General features: G+C 37.4%; 1 protein-coding gene across 1 annotated transcript; it reads left to right on the top strand.

The window, feature by feature from the left end:
• Positions 1 to 1,368: 1,368 nt before the first annotated feature.
• On the top strand, positions 1,369 to 19,458 carry LOC127417426 (alpha-2,8-sialyltransferase 8B-like). Its single transcript, XM_051657477.1, has 6 exons — positions 1,369 to 1,753; positions 4,770 to 4,826; positions 5,614 to 5,769; positions 6,096 to 6,353; positions 10,194 to 10,487; positions 17,758 to 19,458. The coding sequence occupies exons 1-6, from the start codon at positions 1,656 to 1,658 to the stop codon at positions 18,041 to 18,043; spliced, it is 1,149 nt and encodes a 382-aa protein (XP_051513437.1). The 5' UTR covers positions 1,369 to 1,655; the 3' UTR covers positions 18,044 to 19,458.
• The last annotated feature ends 1,057 nt before the right edge of the window (positions 19,459 to 20,515 follow it).

Genomic DNA, 20,515 nt, shown 5'->3' with positions numbered 1-20,515 from the left:
CATTGGGGTGTTCTGAGCTATATTTGATGTAGTTTAGTTCATGTTTTTTGAACATGGAAGCGCCTGAGTCTTTATTAAGTTATGCTTTTTACATTATGTTTGTGTAGTTTGATCGGTCATTTTTGCCAATTTAAGCAGATTACTAGATCTGTGTTAAATATGTAAAGCTATTTTTAATATCAGCTCCTGTTTTTTAACTCTTTATTGGTGTGCAGTCAACAAACTGTAGGAAAAAAAGATTGATCTGCTGTGTTCTTACAATACTTACACATTTTACTGAAGTGAACAGATATGCAGACATGCTTTTTTAAACATGAAAACATACAGACGTTATTGAAACTCATAATAATACAAGACTATTATTGTTGTCTTTTGATAAAAGTTATGCTCAGCAGCTCACAAACTGTAGTGTAATGATGATTTGCTTTGTTCTTATAATGCTTAAACCTCAACTAAAGTCTCTTTGTAGGTCTATAGACATGCAAATTTTAAAGGATTAAATTATTTTGATCATTCATTCATTTCACACAAGACATCACCAGGTGGCATCACCAGAAATGATCACTGAACCAATCATTAAATGGATCTGAACGAATTTTGGTGAACGTAGTCAAAACACTTTAACTAATTGGATAAATTTAAATCCCACAATGCACAAGCACACAGTAAAAAATAAAATTTTGCCCATGCACAATTGGCATTGTAATTGATTAAATAATTTATTCAGGACAGGCTTGTGCTCAGTCTTTTATTGTCATGTGTGAAACAGAAGCAAGTGCTCCACAAGATGCCCTTTATTTTTGCAGCAAATTTTGCTACAGTTTGCACTTAATTTGCAATACTTGAATCTTTAAAATACTACAAATACTACAAGTATATAATACTTATATATTAATACAGTATAATACTTAAATCATACTGTAATATATAAATACTGCACTGTACGTGTTGGGTCTGTGCCAGCCATCTAGTGACACTGTGTCCCCCCACTTTTAAAATGACTGTTACGCCACTGATCTCTATTCCCCAGCTACTTCTGCCAGATACACTCAATTCGAAGCCCTTTACAAAGAAAGCTCATTTTTAATATTTTAAATTTGTAATGCCTCTCTAAACATCCTGAAACACTATATGAGTGATAACCCTCAGTGTTACCTATTAAGCAATTATAATGCCTAATTGTGTTGGGGCTGTAGATCTCTGAAACAACCAGAGAAAATCAGTTTTTCATATTCAGTTTCATATCCACGCCTTCTGGCTCTTTTTACCAATCACAGTGTTTGACTGAATACATAACATCCATATATGACCTAATGCTGCCTTGCCTTCAAAGTTTCAAGGGAACTGCTACCCTTCAGTTGTCCATTGAGTGTCAGCTGGAGGAAAAGCGGAGAGAGGACGTTCGTGTTTTACCTTCTCTCTTTTACTTTCGCTAAGGTGGAAGAAACATAAGCATGAGGACGTGAAATGTATGCTAACAGTTCGCTAACCTGCTTGGGCAGTTAGAATGGTCAAGCTTTGCAGAGAAAAGGGCGGAAAATTACCTTTGTTGCCCAGCGCGAGGAACCAGTGTGAAAGAAGAATAGATTTACATTGCGCGTTCTAGTTCAACGTATTTCTGGAATCGCTCAGCCTGGAGAGGCTCTCATCAAGTCATGTCTTTTGAATTTCGAATATTGATGTATGGAATCGGGACTGTCCTTGTTATATTTGTCATTATATCCGAAATATCGGAAGTAGAAGAAGAAATCGCGTAAGTAAATTCGGGATTGAACACTAGGCGAGCGGTAAACGTGCACACAAGTGCGGCGCGTGCAAATATTCCAGATTCATGTTTTATAATTTTGGTCTATTTTTTTATTTTTTTTAGAACACACGCACCTCTGTTGTGCATTTCTGTTAACCCTTTTCCTCTATGTCTTGCTTCTCTCAAGAGAGACTTTGTAGAAGCCCAAACGCTTTACTTCAAACAATGGAGAGTCCATTTAGGACTGTCTACATCACGTTTGCTTGCATGAAAATTGGACAGAAGAAAGAAGAAATCCTTTTGTTTTGGTTGCGTATTTTGTGTGTATTGGGCTTAGTATAACTTCAAGCATAGTAGAGATTTTAATAGTCAAGGGAAGAGAGTCAGAAGAGATTCGGGGATGTGGAAGACAATGTGTTGCGTGTCCTGGGGTCCATTGTTTGCGAAACCACAGCCTGTGTATGAGTACTTGAATTTGAGTGAATACCTCACAAATCTGGTTTGGTTGATATCACATCAGTTTGGTGGAGTTGATAACAGTTCTGAAAATTTTTATATGGATTTGTGATTTTCAAAGCCTTTAAGGTTCATGTTTTATCCATTCAGATGAATTTGCATGCAGAGTAAGAGACAAGGAAGAAACACTTGATAGAACAATGTTATTCTCTTTAGACTCAGGTTACAAATGTTATTATGCATATGCAAAGCAATTATACGAAATGAGTCCTTCACACTTCCCTCTTCCCTGAGTTTGAAACCTTGAATCAGAGCCATCAGACAAATGTGGCTGACCCTGGTGCGGATGGCAATAGGACTGTGGTTTTGTACTACTTTAAAGTGTGTTCTGTATGCCCCTATTTATGCTAAGTGAAAAGACAGTGAGACCTGTGGTTTGTTGTGGCATCTAGTGGATTTCTGTTTGTTTTGTGACTTTTTAAACCTACAGCCTGGAGACCAAAAGGAACAGTTTGCCTTCAGATATACAGTAATTGAACCCTGTAGAAGAAATCCTCAGGCTTACATAATTGAAAATCTTGCTGCCTTGGGACATGCACCCTAATGCATTTGATATTAAGAATGTTTGGGCATAGATAGATTGATTGCAAGAATAATTGCATGAGGACAAACAACACTCTCTCAGGCTCTAATGCAAGTGTATGCTGCCAAGATGCACATATAGTGCTTAATTTTGCTCATTTTTAAATGGATCATGCTTTGGGTTGCCACATTTGATATTTTCTGCAAAGTGTTTGGCTTGTTTGCTCTGTACAGCCACACTGATTAAGTGTGGAAAGGGAATCATAACTCCCTTGTATTACCCTGAAATATCCCAGGGACAAATTTAATTGTAAATTTCCAAATTGGGGTTTTCACACCTCATTTACTAGCTGTCAGACACATTAGAGGGCACTTATGATCTAATTTTTCCTTAGATTATTGGTGAGATTTCTCATAGAATTATTAAAGTGAAAATTATAATATCAAACAAAGTATCTAAGGGGCATATCTCCAACCAGTTAAAAAAAGCATCACAGTCATTAAATTTGCATTTGAAGCTGCTCACCAGAATTATAAGCGATTTTTGCTCTGTCTGCTTAATAATGCACACAGCCATGCTATTGGGGGGAGAGATTAGAGAACATTATTGAGAGTGGTAGACAAATTGGACAGATTTGCTATCCAGTCTTAACAGTTGTACTCGTGCACAATTCTTATAAAATGCAGCCACCCAACAGGCAGAGGTGGTAAAGTATGAACGGCATGATGATCTTTGCTGTTATGTATTAAAGGGTTAGTTCACCCCAAAATGAACATTTTCATAATTTACTCCCAGATGTCCCAGACTTTCTTTCATCTGCTGAACACAAAACGAAGATTTTTAGAAGAATATCTCAGCTCTGTAGGTCCATACAATGCAAGTGAATGGGTGCCAGTATATTGAAACTCCAAAATCCACTTAAGGGCAACATAAAAGTACTCCAGACGACTCTGGTGGTTAAATCCATATCTTCAGAAGTTATATGATAGGTGTGTGTGAGAAACAGTTTTCAATATTTAAGCCCTTTTTCCATCACTTTCACTTTCCTCTCCTTCTAGTGTTGGTGATTCACATTCTTTGTGCATATCACCCCCTACTGGGCAGGGAGGGGAATTTGTGATAAAAAATGATTTAAATATTGATCTGTTTCTCACCAGCACCTATCATATTGTGTCTGAACACATGGATTTAACCACTGGAGTCATACAGATTACTTTTATGCTCCATTTATGTGGATTTTTGAGTTTCAAAATTTTGGCACCCATTCACTTGCATTATATGGACCTACAGAGCTGAGATATTTCTCTAAAAATCTTCATTTGTGTTCTGCGGAAGAAAGAAAGTCATACACATCTGGGATGCCAGGAGGGTGAGTAAATCATGAGAGAATTTTAATTTTTGGGTGAACTATCCCTTATGGTATTGTGTTTTTTATTGTTTCCGAATCACAAAGAGTGTCATTGTTATTATTATGTTCCTTATCTCTCAAGAGGAGTTCATTTAGATGAGTTATTAATAAACAATATATTTGGATGAACGTGGCTGACCACCTTGAACAGTTTCAAGATGCTCTCTAGATGTAGTCCAGGGGTCTTCAATGTTTTTCAGGCCAATATCCATTGTAAGATATAGAGGAACAGAGCAGAGACATATTGTATTGACTAAAAAAAATTAATTTATGACAAATATGCTTCACTCAGTTGGTGGATAAAACAAGGGTTAAAACCTAGCTAGCCATGACCTAAAACCCTTACAATCAACATTAATGTACTAAGAAAAGAGGTTGGAAATAGAAAAGTGGAAATCCCACATTTAAGTCTTAAATCAATATTATCATTGTAGTAAATATATGTTTTCAGTCCTGTGTCTAGCTTAATTGCCTCTTTACCCTGATTATCTATTCACTGATGTGTTTTCAGAACTTTTATTAATGGTGATATTACTAGATAATTATGATGACTCTTTTATGCCCCCTGCTCTTAGGAACATTGAGGATTCACAGAAATATCCCTTTAAAAGCTTTGTCCTTCAGTCCAACAGGTTTGTAATCTGATTTGTCACATCATTTATGATGTTTTCAAAGAAAATGTAATTAAGATACATTCAAGCAAATATTTAACTCCCTGCTTTTTCAGTCTTGTGCTTTAGCCTGAGGGTAATGTGAGAAATCTGAAAGGTAAATTGTAGCCTACTGTTGTTGTGTTTCTTGAAGCTTTTTAATTATTGAGATTTTAAATTGAGGAAAACATTTCTTTTTATTTGCTTTAATCAGATTCAAGGAGATCTGGTTTATCACATTCAGGTTACTACTTTATCAAGGTTTTGAGAATGAATGGGCCTTTTTCACACTTTAGGGTTTTGAAATGCAGAAGTAAACGATTGCAGGGTAAACTTCAGTGAATGGGAGATTACGCCACATATCATTTTTGCTTACACATTTGCTTCAACATCATAAGAAAAATGGCACTATTATGTTACCACAGCTTTCCAAGTGAAGGAAAAATTGGAGGGCGATGGATTACGACCATCAGAAGAGATAAGATGGCAAACTTACTGTCACTCTCTCAGCAGCTGTGTTAGAAACCTCATCGCATCTGTGGTAGCTTGTTTTTTAAAACTAATTCCAGGGTAATACAAAGTATAAGGTTAAACATTTACATTAAATAATTAAAAAATTGCAAATATAAAAAAGTTTGCTAGATTTACGCTGCTAAATAAGGCTGAAATGCGTCATCACAGTCTGTGAAAAGGGTCCATTGCATATGATTTACCAAAACATGGCAGCCATCTTTTGAAGTAACAGATGGACTTGTCTCTTTCTCTTCAGAAATTCGGTCCTGAATGCTATTCCTACATCCCTTGTCAGCTACAGCAAAGGCATAGTCTCTTCCTCTCCAGCTACACTGCCACGAATAAAAAGCAAAACCAGCAATTTGTCCTCACCTGAATGGACTTTTAACAGAACCTTGTCTAACCTCATCAGGTACAACTTTAAATAAAAAAATAGTTAACCCAAAATTAAGATTTGGTCATCATTTACACACCCTCATATTGTTACAAACCAGTATGACTTTGTTTCCTCTGTGGTGCACAAAAGGAGGCAGAATATTAGCCTCAGTCACCATTCACTGTCATTGGCTAACTTTCTGCCTAAAATATCCTTTTGTGTTCCACAAACTATCACTTTAAGAATGTCGTTATTGCATTCGAAATATTTCTGAGGAATGTAAAATGTTATTAAATGTTATTATTGTAGTTTTATTCCCTGCATTGATGACGTATTTATGATTTTTCATCTTCCTATTTCAGGAAAAACATTTTGAGGTTCCTAGATGCTGAGAGGGACATCTCAATTCTTAAGAGCACCTTTAAACCCGGTGATGTCATTCATTATATTTTTGACCGCCAGAGCACCACAAATATCTCTGAGAACCTCTACCACCTCCTGCCGACAGCATCCCCCATGAAGAACCAGCATCATAAACAATGTGCCATCGTAGGGAATTCTGGGATATTACTGAATAGCAGTTGTGGTCGAGAGATTGATGCGCATGACTTTGTCATCAGGTAAACACCTCTTCTTGTTAGAGATGGTATTGCCTTTTGTCTTATATCGTCCAATAGTCTGCTTTCTATTGACATAACCTGATTTAAGTTAGTCATAGATGAATGCTTTGCAAGCATGTGAAGAAGTCTGTTTTCTGATATTCTAATAAACCAACTTTAGAGAATTGTGATAAAACAATGTCATAAAACTAACAGCATATAGCTTGTAGTAAAATACTCTTCAAAAGATATAATTGTACCTCCTTTGGCAACAAACACATTGCATTTTATTGTCTCATCTTTAGATCACCAATACTTATTCTGATCCAGAATATTTGTGTTCTTAATACCTAAATGTGCTGATGTGATAACAACACTAGCACCCTATAATTACTATACAAACAAATAGTATTGCACTGAATTTAAATTCTCATTTTATTAATATGGCAACATTTGTAAATTAAAGGAATATTCAGGGTTCAATAAAAGCTCAGCTCAATCGACAGCATTTGTGTCATAATGTTGATTACCACAAAAAATTTATTTTGACTCGCCCCTCCTTTTTTAAGAAACAAAGTAAACATTTAGATTACAACTTACAAAGTAAGTAAATTGGGCCCGTCTATAAACTACTCACTGTTTCAAAAGTATAGCCACAAGACATAAACAATATGTGTGTTAATATGATTTTAATGTGATAAAATCTCTTACTAACCTTTTCTGTGTAAAGTTCTATCTAAGGGTGTGTTCACACTTGGCAGGTTTGGTTCGATTAAAACGAACTCTGGTGCGATTGTTCTGTTACAGCAGTTCATTTGAACAAGTGTGAACGCTGCCATCCGAACCTTGGTGCGCACCAAACAAGCGGACCGAGACCGCCTGAATAGTGAGTCTCGGTCTGCTTCCAAACGAACTCTGGTGCGGTTCGATTGATATATGAATGCAACATGGACCAAAGATGTCTAAACGGACCAAAAACAGGAAGTAATTTGCCTAATACTGACCTTAAGCATACCTGGTTCTTCTCATCATAGGAGCTACGTTGCCCATTACAGTTCGGTACAGGTGTCAGAACCACCGTCAGCCATCCTTGCAGCATATCTTCGTTTGTGTGTGCAACGGAGGAATTCCTGGTGCTGTTTTGACTTCTTTACACATTTTATTAGCTCTTTGTTTGTTCTCAGCTGGTAAAAATACCACCATATATACATATTTAAATCTAATGAGCGCATTTCGCCCAGCAGCCAGCATTGTTTTGGATGTTCAGCAAGTTCCGTCGCAAAATATATGTCATAAAAGCTGTCCAGTCAGGTTGTGACTTTTTCCTGATGCCTTGTGTTTCGTATCTTTAGGTTCGGTGTTAAAAATGCCAGTGTGAACGCTAAGCGAACCAGGACTAAAAGTATAATTTTCCTTTTTTGGTCCGGACCAAAAAATGATTTAAACAACTTTACAGCTCAAATAATACACACGTTTTAACAGAAGAATGAATGTAAGTGCTTTTATAAAATTATAAGCTTCACATTTCTGCCTTTAAACCCACTAAAATTTGGCCACATTTTAAGCGCCTCACTGTAACCTTGATTGTTGCTTCTTTTTTTTGTTGTTATCAAGATTATGCCACAAATGCTGTAGACTGAGCTTGACTTGTATTGAACCTGGAATATTCCTTTGAGTTAATTACCGATATTTATTGGCCATTTGTATTATTGCAGCAGATTATGCATATTTTCAACATTTAAGTTTACAGTCACTTTAAAAACAGCTGGTTGGATTTCAGTATGCAAACAATCTGTATGTCACTCTATTTCACTTTTTATAAAATAACTGTCAGTACTGTTCCCTGGCTAACTCTCTGTGTCTGATGTCTGAAGGCTTTTAGAACTGAAGGGCGATACATGCTGCAATTAGGCACCAGCAAACCTTAGCAAATTTCACATTTGTTTCAGTCATATTATAAGTCATGGCGGTTATAGAGGTTCATTTGTCTACAGAATTTTTTGCTGACTGCATTCAGACCACAGTACTATCCCTGAAAGCCGATTGCTTGGAGAACAGTTTACAGTAATGTGCTTTATGTGATACCTAATGCAATGTTACAATTATTGTGAGATTCTTGAAACTAAATGTCCCCATCTGGAATAGTGATTTATAATGACCCCTAATTTGTACCAATTAAATAATCAATACCAAGGTATTAGCATTGTATTACAAACCTGTTGTTTCAATGCTGTTATCATAAAATGGGAGGAAGCTTTTGTTGCTCTTTCCTCTTTAATTTGATCCCCAGCCCAGCTGTGACTCTTAGGCCTTTAATGTCATTCAGCCCCTGTTCAAGGCACAGGCAGAACCTCAAAGATTAAGTAATGGAGGAACTTAATTCCCTCCTGTGTGGTTGGCAAGGCTGCTCAGCAGGGCAAGGACATGTTCTGTGCGCGTGTGCGTGTGTGTGTGTGTGTGTGTGTGTGTGTGTGAGACAGCTAAGCCTCAGCAGATGGCATGGTGCCAGTGTTGAGTTGAAAGGTTTTTCCAGGTATTAGGTGGCTACTGGCAAGATGATAATGCCACTACCTTGATCTTAGTCTTTTGTTTTAATGTCACCTCTGTCTGTTTTCTGGAATCTGATGTAAAATGATAGGATGAGCACTAAAAGATGCTTGCTCAGAATATTCTCAAAGTTTTTTGTATGTGGATAATCTTATGGAAGATTAAAGTTAATACTGACACAGCATTTTATACTAAAAAATATTGATGTTAAGTAAGTTATTTTAGATGAAGCACATTTTGAGGGATTGTCAGGTAACCTAAAAATGTGTATCACACAGTAACATCTACAGTAAATTTAAATGGGTTTATCAAGTCAAAATGATCTTTTAATATGACAGAATCAACCTGACCATTTTAGGTTAGGTTACACCTACGAAATTCATTTTTAAGGTTTAGGTCAAATAGAACCTTAAGTTAACAGCTCCAAGTTACCAGGTAAGGTTATAGAATAGGCATTGTAAGCAGTTTTGAAGCTGATGTTTGAGAGGACCATGACAAACTTTGATTGCTGAAAAGTGATGTCACCAAATGTTGTTTAGCACAGACACAGTCAACTAGCTGCAGTTGTTGGACAGCATGTCTGCAATGTGATACATAAAAGTAGAATTGTATATGTATATAGGTGAATCATTTTATTGGAACCTGTCAAGAAAATGCCCTAGTTATATTTAACCACAAATCAATACAACAATAATATGAAAGTGTTTTGCACAAAGAAAATTAAGTAAATTACATTAGGACCATTAATATTGTTTGCTTATTATTAATTATCTATTAATAATAAGATTATTCTCAGGACACTTAAGCACATTTTACCCCTCAATTCTCATCACCGTAACACATCAGGACGTTTAACTTTTACCATTCCCCTTGTTTTCATTGATGATTCTCATTACCGTAACACAGTCATTTTTTAACTGTATTACAGTAAAAAAGATGTTGTTGCACAATGAGCGAAAATGAAAGCAGTAGCAAGAGAGTACTACCATGAAGTATAAATACTTCACAATTGAAATAATATATTTTTTCCACATTCTGGTAATGAGAATATCATAATAACCATCTTTTTTTTGCATTCTAGTGAGGCACAATATGTGTAACTGTCATGGAAATAATGTCACGATGTAAAAAATCTTAATGGCCCTAAAATAGGCTTAAATTTCAATTTGCAAAAAAGAATTTCTTGGGGGTTTTTCTTTTTCTTTTAATTATGGAGTAAAATAGGACCAGGACATTTTCTTGATGGTTTCCAGGGAATCACCCATACTGTATGTGTATGTATATACAGTATATTTGAACATGTGCGTTTCCCAGGTGTAACCTGGCTCCAGTGGAAGAGTATGCTGCTGATGTGGGCTTGCGCACCAGTCTGGTGACCATGAACCCTTCTGTGGTGCAGCGTGCCTTTCAGGACTTGAACAGTGAGGAGTGGATACAGCGCTTCGTCCACAGGCTGCAGAGCCTCAGTGGAAGTGTGCTGTGGATCCCTGCCTTCATGGCCAAAGGAGGAGAAGAGAGAGTGGAGTGGGCCATCCGCCTCATTCTTTTACATACTGTCAACGTCCGCACTGCCTTCCCCTCCCTGCGCCTGCTCCATGCCGTCCGAGGGTACGTGCCCATGCATTTAAGACTACTCAGCTCTGTGCTCACTTAAGCAGGTGTAAAAGGCTTCATGCTATATATAGTTCAGCCATCAATACAATTCACACCCTACACCATGACCACAGCAGCACAGCAAGGAGCTGTTCGAGTAAATTGATTATGCCAAACTCTAAGTGCACACCAACATCCATATATTTGTATTCTTACAGAAGGTCTTAGTTGGTTTGCCAAGCGATTTCTGGCCCCTGTGGGCTCGATTGTGGTCAGCCCTTGCCTTTAAATAGCACAACCTTTGCCTCCTCCATTGACCTCTGCATATTTCAAGACCACTATTCATCCCTCCCTCAGAGCAGAGTGCCTAGAATCCACTATCCTTACAATACACCTAGCTGTTGAGGCCTTTTACTTAGATCCAGCTGTGCAATTTGGGTTAAAGGTCAAGCAAGAGACAGCTGTTCACTGAATGGTCAATGGACAGCAATACTCCATTAAAATGTTATAGCTACTCAAATGATAATAGCTAGGTTCTTCCATAATAGTGTTTTTAAATATATGTTAAGAGGATATTTTACCCAAAAACTAAAATTCCATTTTTATTTATGCACCTTTATATCATTCCAAACCCATTTTAAATGTTTTATTTCATTGACAGTTCCTAGTGACCACGGCTATCAAGCTTCAGAAAGCACAATAAAAACACCCTAAAAGCACTATAAAACAAGTATATTCCAAGTCTTTAAAAGTCATACAATAGCTGTATATGGCGCATTGAGATGCCACTGATTTGATTCGGGATGCATTATTTCATATTTAAAAACGGGACGATCCCGTATTTTACGGGACAGGTGGCAATGCTACCTGGAGGTCTAATACATTCTCATATGCAAAGTGCGGATGCGGAAAATCTTGAATTTATCGGGAGAAATTGTAAATCGGGAGTACAGCGGGAGGAGGGATGGAAAAAAGGGGAGTGTTGGCAGGTATGCATCGTTTATTCACCCTCATGCCATCTCAGATGTGTATGACTTTCTTCAGCAGAACACAGCAGAATGAAAATTTTTAGAAGAATATCTCAGCTCTGTGGGTCCATGCAATGCAAGTGGATGGTGATCAGCACTTAAGGCCCAAACATCACAGGCAATCATAGTAAAAGTTATTCATATGACTCCAGTAGAAATTAATAATTAAGTTCAAATAATGTCTTCTAAAGCTATATGATTGTTTTGGGTGAGAAACAGATCAATATTTAAGTCCTTTTCACTATAATTGTTTACTTCCAGTCGCTGTCCATTGTGCGTCCATGAGGGGAATTAGTTCATGCTGCCTGTCACGTAACATAATGTTACGTGACAGGCAGAATGGAATGTTCACATGAATGTTCATATATATATAAAAAAACAGCATACAGCTTTGGAACAATATTAGGGTAAGTAAATAATGACAGAATTTTTAATTTTGGGTGAACCATATCTATAAATACAAATTAAAATAGCATTAATGAACAGTCTTAACAAAGATGGCATTAGTAGAATGTACAACTGGAGTGAATGAAAATTCCAGATGTAGCTTAAAGAAATGGGATTCAAGACCTCTCTGTTTTCTGAAGCTCCTTTCCTCCAGACCTCCCACACCCCTTTTTTTGCCTAAGCAGTCCTGAATGAATGACACCTCACGGATACACAGAGAGAGCCCCATTGTGAGTGTTATTCAAGGGTGAGTGGACTGCTTAGGCTGGAGAGGGTTCAGTGCATCTTAATGGACATTGTTAAATTGCCTGATCACCTCTTTTTAAATGTGGAAGAGCTGTGCAGCCACCAGATGTATGTGGGCGAGTTTTGCATGAGCATATTTTAAATAGGGAATTTAGCCTAAATTCAGCAGATGAGGTTCCTTTTTTAGTACACTTAGCTGTTGACACACTCATAGGATTTTATAATCCCCCGTTGCATTTGAAATGTAACTTTGGACTGTCACTTTTTTAAAACCTTATGTCTAATTGTGACTAAAGAATTTTATTTAAAACAAAGAAGTATACGCCTTTGTTTCATGTCAATGCACAACATTGTAGCTACTATTTTCTGAAGGTTTTGCAAATTTGCAAACTGTTTAGAACAGAATAACATTAATATTGTATACTGTGACCACAAAAATTATTTGGACACTTAAAGGAATATACAGTTGAAGTCAGAAGTTTACATACACTTAGGTTGAAGTCATTAAAACTCATTTTTTAACCACTCCACAGATTTCATATTAGCAAACTATAGTTTTGGCAAGTCGTTTAGGACATCTATTTGTGCATGACACGAGTAATTTTTCCAATAATTCTTTACAGACAGATTGTTTCACTTTTAATTTACTATATCACAATTCCAGTGGGTCAGAAGTTTATATACACTAAGTTAACTGTGCCTTTTAAGCTGCTTGGAAAATTCCAGAAAATGATGTCAAGACTAATTTAGCTTCTGATTGGTGTCAATTGGAGGTGTACCTGTGGATGTATTTTAAGGCCTGCCTTCAAACTCCATGCCTCTTTGCTTGACATCATGGGAAAATCAAAAGAAATCAGCCAAGACCTCAGAAAAAAAATTGTGGACCTCCACAAATCTGGTTCATCCTTGGGAGCAATTTCCAAATGCCTGAAGGTACCACGTTCATCTGTACAAACAATAGTACACAAGTATAAACACCATGGGACCACGCAGCCATCATACCGCTCAGGAAGGAGATGCATTCTGTCTCCTAGCGATGAACGTAATTAGGTGCAAAAAGTGCAAATCAATCCCAGAACAACAGCAAAGGACCTTGTGAAGATGCTGAAGGAAACAGGTAGACAAGTATCTAAATCCACAGTACAACGAGTCCTATATCGACATAACCTGAAAGGCTGCTCAGCAAGAAAGGAACCACGGCTCCAAAACCGCCATAAAAAAGCCAGACTACAATTTGCAAGTGCACATGGGGACAAAGATCGTACTTTTTGGAGAAATGTCCATAATGACCATCGTTATGTTTGAAGGAAAAAGGGTGAGGCTTGCAAACCGAAGAACACCATCCCAACTGTGAAGCATGGGGGTAGCAGCATCATGTTGTGGGGGTGCTTTGCTGCAGGAGGGACTGGTGCACTTCACAAAATAGATGGCATCATGAGGAAGGAAAATTATGTGGATATATTGAAGCAACATCTCAAGACATCAACCAGGAAGTTAAAGCTCGGTCACAAATGGGTCTTCCAAATGGACAATGACCCCAAGCATACCTCCAAAGTTGTGGCAAAATGGCTTAAGGACAACAAAGTCAAGGTATTGGAGTGTCCATCACAAAGCCCTGACCTCATTACGCTAGAAAATTTGTGGGCAGAACTGAAAAAGCATGTGCGAGCAAGGAGGCCTACAAACCTGACTTAGTTACACCAGTTCTGTCTGCAGGAATGGGCCAAAATTCCAGCAATTTATTGTGAGAAACTTGTGGAAGGCTACACAAAATGTTGGACCTAAGTTAAACAGTTTAAAGGCAATGCTACCAAATACTAACAAACTGTATGTAAACTTCTGACCCACTGGGAATGTGATGAAAGAAATAAAAACTGAAATAAATAATTCTCTCTACTATTATTCTGACATTTCAGATTCTTAAAATAAAGTAGTGATCCTAACTGACCTAAGACCGGGAATGTTTTCTACGATTAAATGTCAGGAATTGTGAAAAACTGAGTTTAAATGTATTTGGTTAATGTGTATGTAAACTTCTGACTTCAGCTGTACCCTGTTCAATACAAGATAAGCTCAGTCGACATCATTTGTGGCATAATTTTGATTACCACAAAATTTTCCACTCCTTTTCTTTTAAATAAGCAAAAATCTGGGTTACATTGAGGCACTTACAATAAGAAGTGAATGGAGGCTAATTTACGTCAAATTCTTATACTCTTTAGGATTTTTGGGCTGCCGTCTGAAATTTATCACACTTAAATTTAAAAGCTCCCTGTTCACACATACAGTGGACAAATTTCAGATAACCCCCTATATTTTAAGAAATGATTGCAATAATTAAATAACATTGTATACAGTATGTTTACAATTTTATGATAAAAAAAAAAAAAAAAAGGTTTATGTCTAAAGTTTAAAAGCATGCCATTTCAGTTCTGTGTCCTCTGTTTTCAAGCAAAAAGTCTTATTTTATTCCACTGGATAGCAGCAAGTACTAGAATTTTTTTTTTCCTCTATCACCTTCCATCACATTATACTGATATGAAATGTAGGTGGTGCTCTAATGCATTTTTGCCCTAACCCATAAACAATGATTTTTTTTTTTTTTTTTTGAAGTGCTGAGAGCTTCTACACTGTTATGTTGAATATCTTGGCATGTGAGTTGTCATTGAAAGCCCAATCTAGGTGTCATTGGAAAGCAGAGAGTCCCAGCTTTCCAATGATGTGTAACATTTCATCTTCTATAGATTGTAACCTATTTTGCTGATGATTTGTTTCTCATACTTTTTCTACCAGACTTCATATTTTATTCAAAAAATGTTTGACACAAAATTGGATTATTCATTCAAGCAAGCTAACAAACAAGTATACAAGTAATATATTTAACTAATTTTAAAGATAACAACCCAAGGTAAGATTTGTTATAAAGTTTGAGGTTATTTGGGGCTTACAGATCAGTGGTCAGCACAGAAAAGAGACGTTTACATTTTATGCCTTTCTGAAAAAAAATGTCACTTTGATATTTTTGAAAATAATTAAAACTGTGGTACTATGGGAACAAAATGAACTGTACAGTCACCTTCCTGAGAATGAGACCTTTCATTTAATATTCACTGATCAGTCACAACAGTAAAACCACTGACAGGTGAAGTGAATAACATTTATTATCTTGTTACTATGGCACCTGTCAAGGGGTGGGATATATTAGGCAGCAAGTAAACAGTCAGTTCTTTAATTTCATGTGTTGGAAGCAGGAAAAATGGGCAAGCGTAAGGTTTGAGTGACTTTGACGAAGGCCAAATTGTGATGGCTAGACGACTGGATCAGAGCATCTCCAAAACAGCAGGTCTTGTGGGATGTTCCCGGTATGCAGTGGTTAGTACCTACCAAAAGTGGTCCAAGGAAGGACAACCAGTGAACCGGCGACAGGGTCATAGGCACCCAAGGCTCATTGATGCATGTGGGGCGCGAAGGCTAGCCCGTCTTGTCCAATCCCACAGAAGAGCTACTGTAGCACAAATTGCTGAAAAACTTAATGCTGGCAATGATAGAAAGGTGTCTGAATACAGAGTGCATCACAGCTTGCTGCGTATGGACCACAGACCGGTCAGAGTGCCCATGCTGACCCCTGTCCACCGCCGAAAGCACCTACAATGGGCATGTGAGCGTCAGAACTTGACCTTGGAGTATAGGAAGAAGGTGGCCCGGTCTGATAAATCATGTTTTCTTTTAGATCATGTGGACGGCCGGTGCCTGTGCGTTGTTTACCCAGGGAAGAGATGGCAGCAGGATGCACCATGGGAAGAAGGCAGGCCGGTGGATGCAGTGTGATGCTCTGGGCAGTGTTCTGCTGGGAAACCTTGGGTCCTGGCATTCATGTGGATGTTACTTTGACATGTACCACCTACCTAAAGATTGTTGTAGACCACATACACCCCTTCATTGCAACGGTATTCCCTGATGGCAGTGGCCTCTTTCAGTAGGATAATGCGCCCTGCCAAACTGCAAAAATTGTTCAGGAATGGTTTGAGGAACATGACAGAGTTCAAGGTGTTGACTTGGCCTCCAAATTCCCCAGATCTCTATCTGATTGAGCATCTATGGGATGTGCTGGACCAACAAGTTCGATCCATGGAGGCCCCATCTCGAAACTTATAGGACTTAAAGGATCTGCTGCTAATGTCTTTGTGCCAGATACCTCAAGACACCATCAGAGGTCTTGTGGAGTCCATACCTCGACAGGTCAGATCTGTTTTAGCGGCACGAGGGGGACCTACACAATATTAGGTAGGTGGTTTTAATGTTGTGGCTGATCGGTGTATGACTTGTCTATTTAAGTGCTATGTGAAGGACTTTTATATTAATTTTATAATTTCTACAACGTAACCTCTAGGTGGGGCCAATTTGCGACACAAATGTTTTCAGGCCTTATTTTATTATTTTCTGTAACTAAATGCAAAAGTTATGGGGTTCTCTGAAATGTTCAGATTCTAAGCTTTCAAATATTACCACATATGCTTAACTTGAGCATCCAGGAACTTCTGTGTTTTAAGTGTTAAAACGGCTTCCAATATAGCGGCGGGTCCACACTTTTTCAAAAGTATAGCCACAAGACATAAACGATATGCATGTTAACATGATTTTAGTGTGATGAAATCACTTACTAACCTTTTCTGTGTACAGTTATAACCAATTTTACAACTTCATTGCCATGACGATGTAATGTCAACAAACCCTAAAATTACTATAAAAATTACCATTTAAACAACTTTACAGCTCAAATAATACATCAGTTTTAATAGAAGAATGAATGTAAGTGCTTTTATGAGCTTTACATTTATGCCTTTTAAACCCTCAAAAAATTGGCCTTATTCACTTAAATTGTAAGTGCCTTACTGTAATATCGTTTTTGTTTTGTTTTTTGTTTTTTTAAGAATAGGAGGGACGATTCAAAATAAAAATTTTTGGTAATCAACATTATGCCACAAATGTTGTTGATTGAGCCAAACTTGTATTGAACCCGGAATATTCCTTTAAGCCGCACTTAAACATGCATGAATGCCATTGCATTAGATAACAAAATATTAAATACATTCATTTTAAAGAAATATAGCACCCAAGTTTTCAAGCAAAACATTTCACAAAAATGTTTGTTAGTTTTGAAGTGATCGATAAAAATATAAATCTAGTGTTCAGACAAAAACTGTTGAGATACTTTCTGGTTGTCAAATGTTAGGTGAAACATGTCTATAGTTGATGTGATGAACTTCACCTGTGGTTACTCTGCTAGGACACCAGTGTGAACAGTTTTGGGGAGCTGACTTTATGCATTAAAAAGTCACTAAACACCACTAAAATCACCTTGGGACCAGATGGTGAAAAGTCATTGTAAAAATGGCTCAGAATAGTGAGGTTCTGAGAAAAGTTTTAGCATTATTTGTTTGCAGATGCCACTTGGTTTAACATAATACAATTACATTTTGACATTTTAAGTGTGGCTTAAATGTCCTAACACCTTGGTACGTATGGTGAGCCATGTCAAATTTGTAATCATTGACTTTCCGCAGGTACTGGCTGACCAATCACGTCCCGATCAAGAGACCTACCACTGGACTCCTGATGTATACCATGGCCACACGTTTTTGTGATGAGATCCACCTATATGGCTTCTGGCCTTTCACAAATGATCCTAATGGCAAACCAGTCAAATATCACTATTACGACAAGCTAACTTACCAATACACATCTGGTGCCAGTCCCCACACAATGCCTCTGGAATTTCAGACTTTAAGTGCTCTTCACAGACAGGGGGCACTGCGACTGCACACAGGACCATGTAAACCTCCAACATGAGCTGTGCTTCTAAAGCCTCTGATGATGCTCATTTGAAGTGGTTAGCGTGTCATACACTGAGAAAAAACAAAAAAAACAAACCTGTGGAAGACTTGTGTAAGATAGATTTTGCAAATAGCGACAGATCCTGTAAAGAATTTAGTTAGCCTGAATTTGTCAGGGGAATATCTGACTTATTATGACCAAATGAGAATGCAATACATGGACAGAATGGGGTGTGTGTGTGTGTGTGTGTGTGTGTGTGTGTGTGTGTGTGTGTGTGTGTATGTATGTGTGTGTCAGTCAAAAGGAAAGCAATTTTTTTTAGTACCCAAGGAAGGTTATTTAAATATTTTCTTGTCCGTCACTTATTTACATCCCATAACAAATATCTTAAATCAAATTGGTTTATTATTGTTATTTTAAGTGGCTACTTTGAATGTCTCATGCTCATGGAAGCATATCTGTGAGAGAATAAAATAGGATTTTCAGCCTATACAGATAGCCTAAGCATTTTGGGCGTAAAAATTGTTGTAACTTGAGTTAAGAATGTAATTTCTTTGTTGCCTTTATAGTTGCCTTTTTATGTGTTTGTTTGTTATGCCCATAGACAGCATGACTGCAGTGCCAGTCACACAATGCTGTGTTTGTAGTACAAGGTACAATTTAGACATCTATATTTTAGCAATAACATAATATTTAAATTGTTTAAAAATGGGTTTCACCACTACCGTTACGTACATTTGTTTTTTTAACAATAATTTAGTGCCTGAAGTCAGGGCCACAATGGTCCTCTATGGTTTAGCTTACTCATTGGGACCCATAGAAATTTTGTCCCTGGCCCTGTGAATTTAAGGGACAGCCCTGACTGAAGTAGGAAAAAAAAAAAAAAAGACTTTTGCTGCATTGTACCCAAATGACACTTGATAAAGTTGCCTTAGAAAGATATTGTGAGTAGTGTCGTGACCATTAGCAGGTGTCAAATTTACTCTGTTCCTACAGAAGAAGTTGTCGTATTTTCTAAAGCTCTGAAATGTTATTGTTCAGTAATACTTGTGTTGGGGGAACATGTACTACAACCCTCTAAACACGTTTGGCGTTTGGTGCCGGGTTTTAAGATGTTTGTACAGCAAAGGCAGCTATCACAGTGAATGGAGCCGCACAGTAAATGCTAATAACTATTTGGAAGCCAAATCCAGAACACTCCCAGCTGTTCACACACTTGTGTATACTCAAGGATGGTCAACTGGAAACAGCGTTTGGGTACGTTGACTATGTAAACTTAAAAATGTGTTGAAGCCACATAGTATCTTCTTTAGATAACAAAAAGTGGCTTTTCGGGTGGGGGCAGGGGATGAAATGTTTTGCAGTTCTTTTGTATGTGACATACAGTACTTGTTTAAGTGAATGTATTTGTGATAAGTTATGAATAAAGAACGTAGTGCTGTACTCATTTGCCCAATGTGTTCAAAAAAAAAAAAAAAACCTTCTTCGAATGATAGCTTTTAATTTCATTACATTTGCTTTGAGGTCTGGTATGACTGACTTTTTCTTAGAAGTTGGGCATGTTTGTTTCTGGAGGGGGTGGAGGAAAAATGTTTTATACAAATAATATACAAATATTTGAAATGTGTTTTCTGCATACATCAGCCCAGTAAAGAGCCAATCGTGTGCTTTAAACCACATGACCTGTCTGTAAAAAGTGTTTTAAACATGAAGCCTCCACTACATGTTGCTCTTATTATGTCTCCAGTTACGTTAAAAATAGATAATTGTCTTACCACAGATGTCAGCAGGCCATCCGGCATAATGAAATTATTTATCTGTAAAAGCACCCCTGTGTTTTGAAAAAAATTGAAATATTCAGTAACTAATATGACTAAACCCAATTACAATGCAACTGACTGCGGGTCAGAGCATGGAGGACATTCTGATAAGAGTGTCTGTTTTTTGTTTTTGTTTTTTGTTTTTTTTTTGTTTCGAGGAAAAGGGGGATCCTTTTGTTTCTGTTTTTATTGAAGGACCCAATTAACTTCACACCCCAAAGAGCTCTGATGTAGTGCATTTATGTGGGTATATCTGAGAGCTGCTTTTTTGTGTGTGGAAGGACTGAAACAGAGTATAATTTCTTGTTGTCTTGTTCCTGAGTACTTAATGCATATTTTCAGTTGGACACTGGATCTGGTACACAAAAACCCTCTGAGCTAAGGCAACTTAAAGGAAAGTGATATGGCATAGAGGAAGATTTGGGCTATAAAGAAAATGGGAGACAGGAAATGGATGCCATGAAATTAATCCAGCTGGGGAAAAGCAAAATAATTTATGGTCTCATGAGTCTCATAAGGGCATTTCAGCAGATATTTTCTGAGAAAGATGTGCTGTGGTGTATAGTCAGGCTAATTTCTGGAAGTGAGGCAGGGTTTACAGGCTTGTGGTTAACCAATGCCTGAGGAGTACAGCTCAACTCTTAGCACGATTTCAGCTTTACAAAGT

This window comes from Myxocyprinus asiaticus, chromosome 26 (assembly GCF_019703515.2).
Source record: "Myxocyprinus asiaticus isolate MX2 ecotype Aquarium Trade chromosome 26, UBuf_Myxa_2, whole genome shotgun sequence".
Taxonomy (NCBI): Eukaryota; Metazoa; Chordata; class Actinopteri; order Cypriniformes; family Catostomidae; genus Myxocyprinus; species Myxocyprinus asiaticus.
Note: the sequence above shows the minus strand (reverse complement) of the source record. Positions and strands in the feature narration are given on the sequence as shown.

Excerpts from the sequence above, each read along its gene's own strand:
- LOC127417426 (XM_051657477.1), top strand. The coding sequence starts at position 1,656 with ATGTCTTTTGAATTTCGAATATTGATGTATGGAATCGGGACTGTCCTT. Across the intron at positions 1,754-4,769 it reads GAAGTAGAAGAAGAAATCGC|GAACATTGAGGATTCACAGA; the intron begins GTAAGTAAATTC and ends CCCTGCTCTTAG. Across the intron at positions 4,827-5,613 it reads TTTGTCCTTCAGTCCAACAG|AAATTCGGTCCTGAATGCTA; the intron begins GTTTGTAATCTG and ends CTTTCTCTTCAG.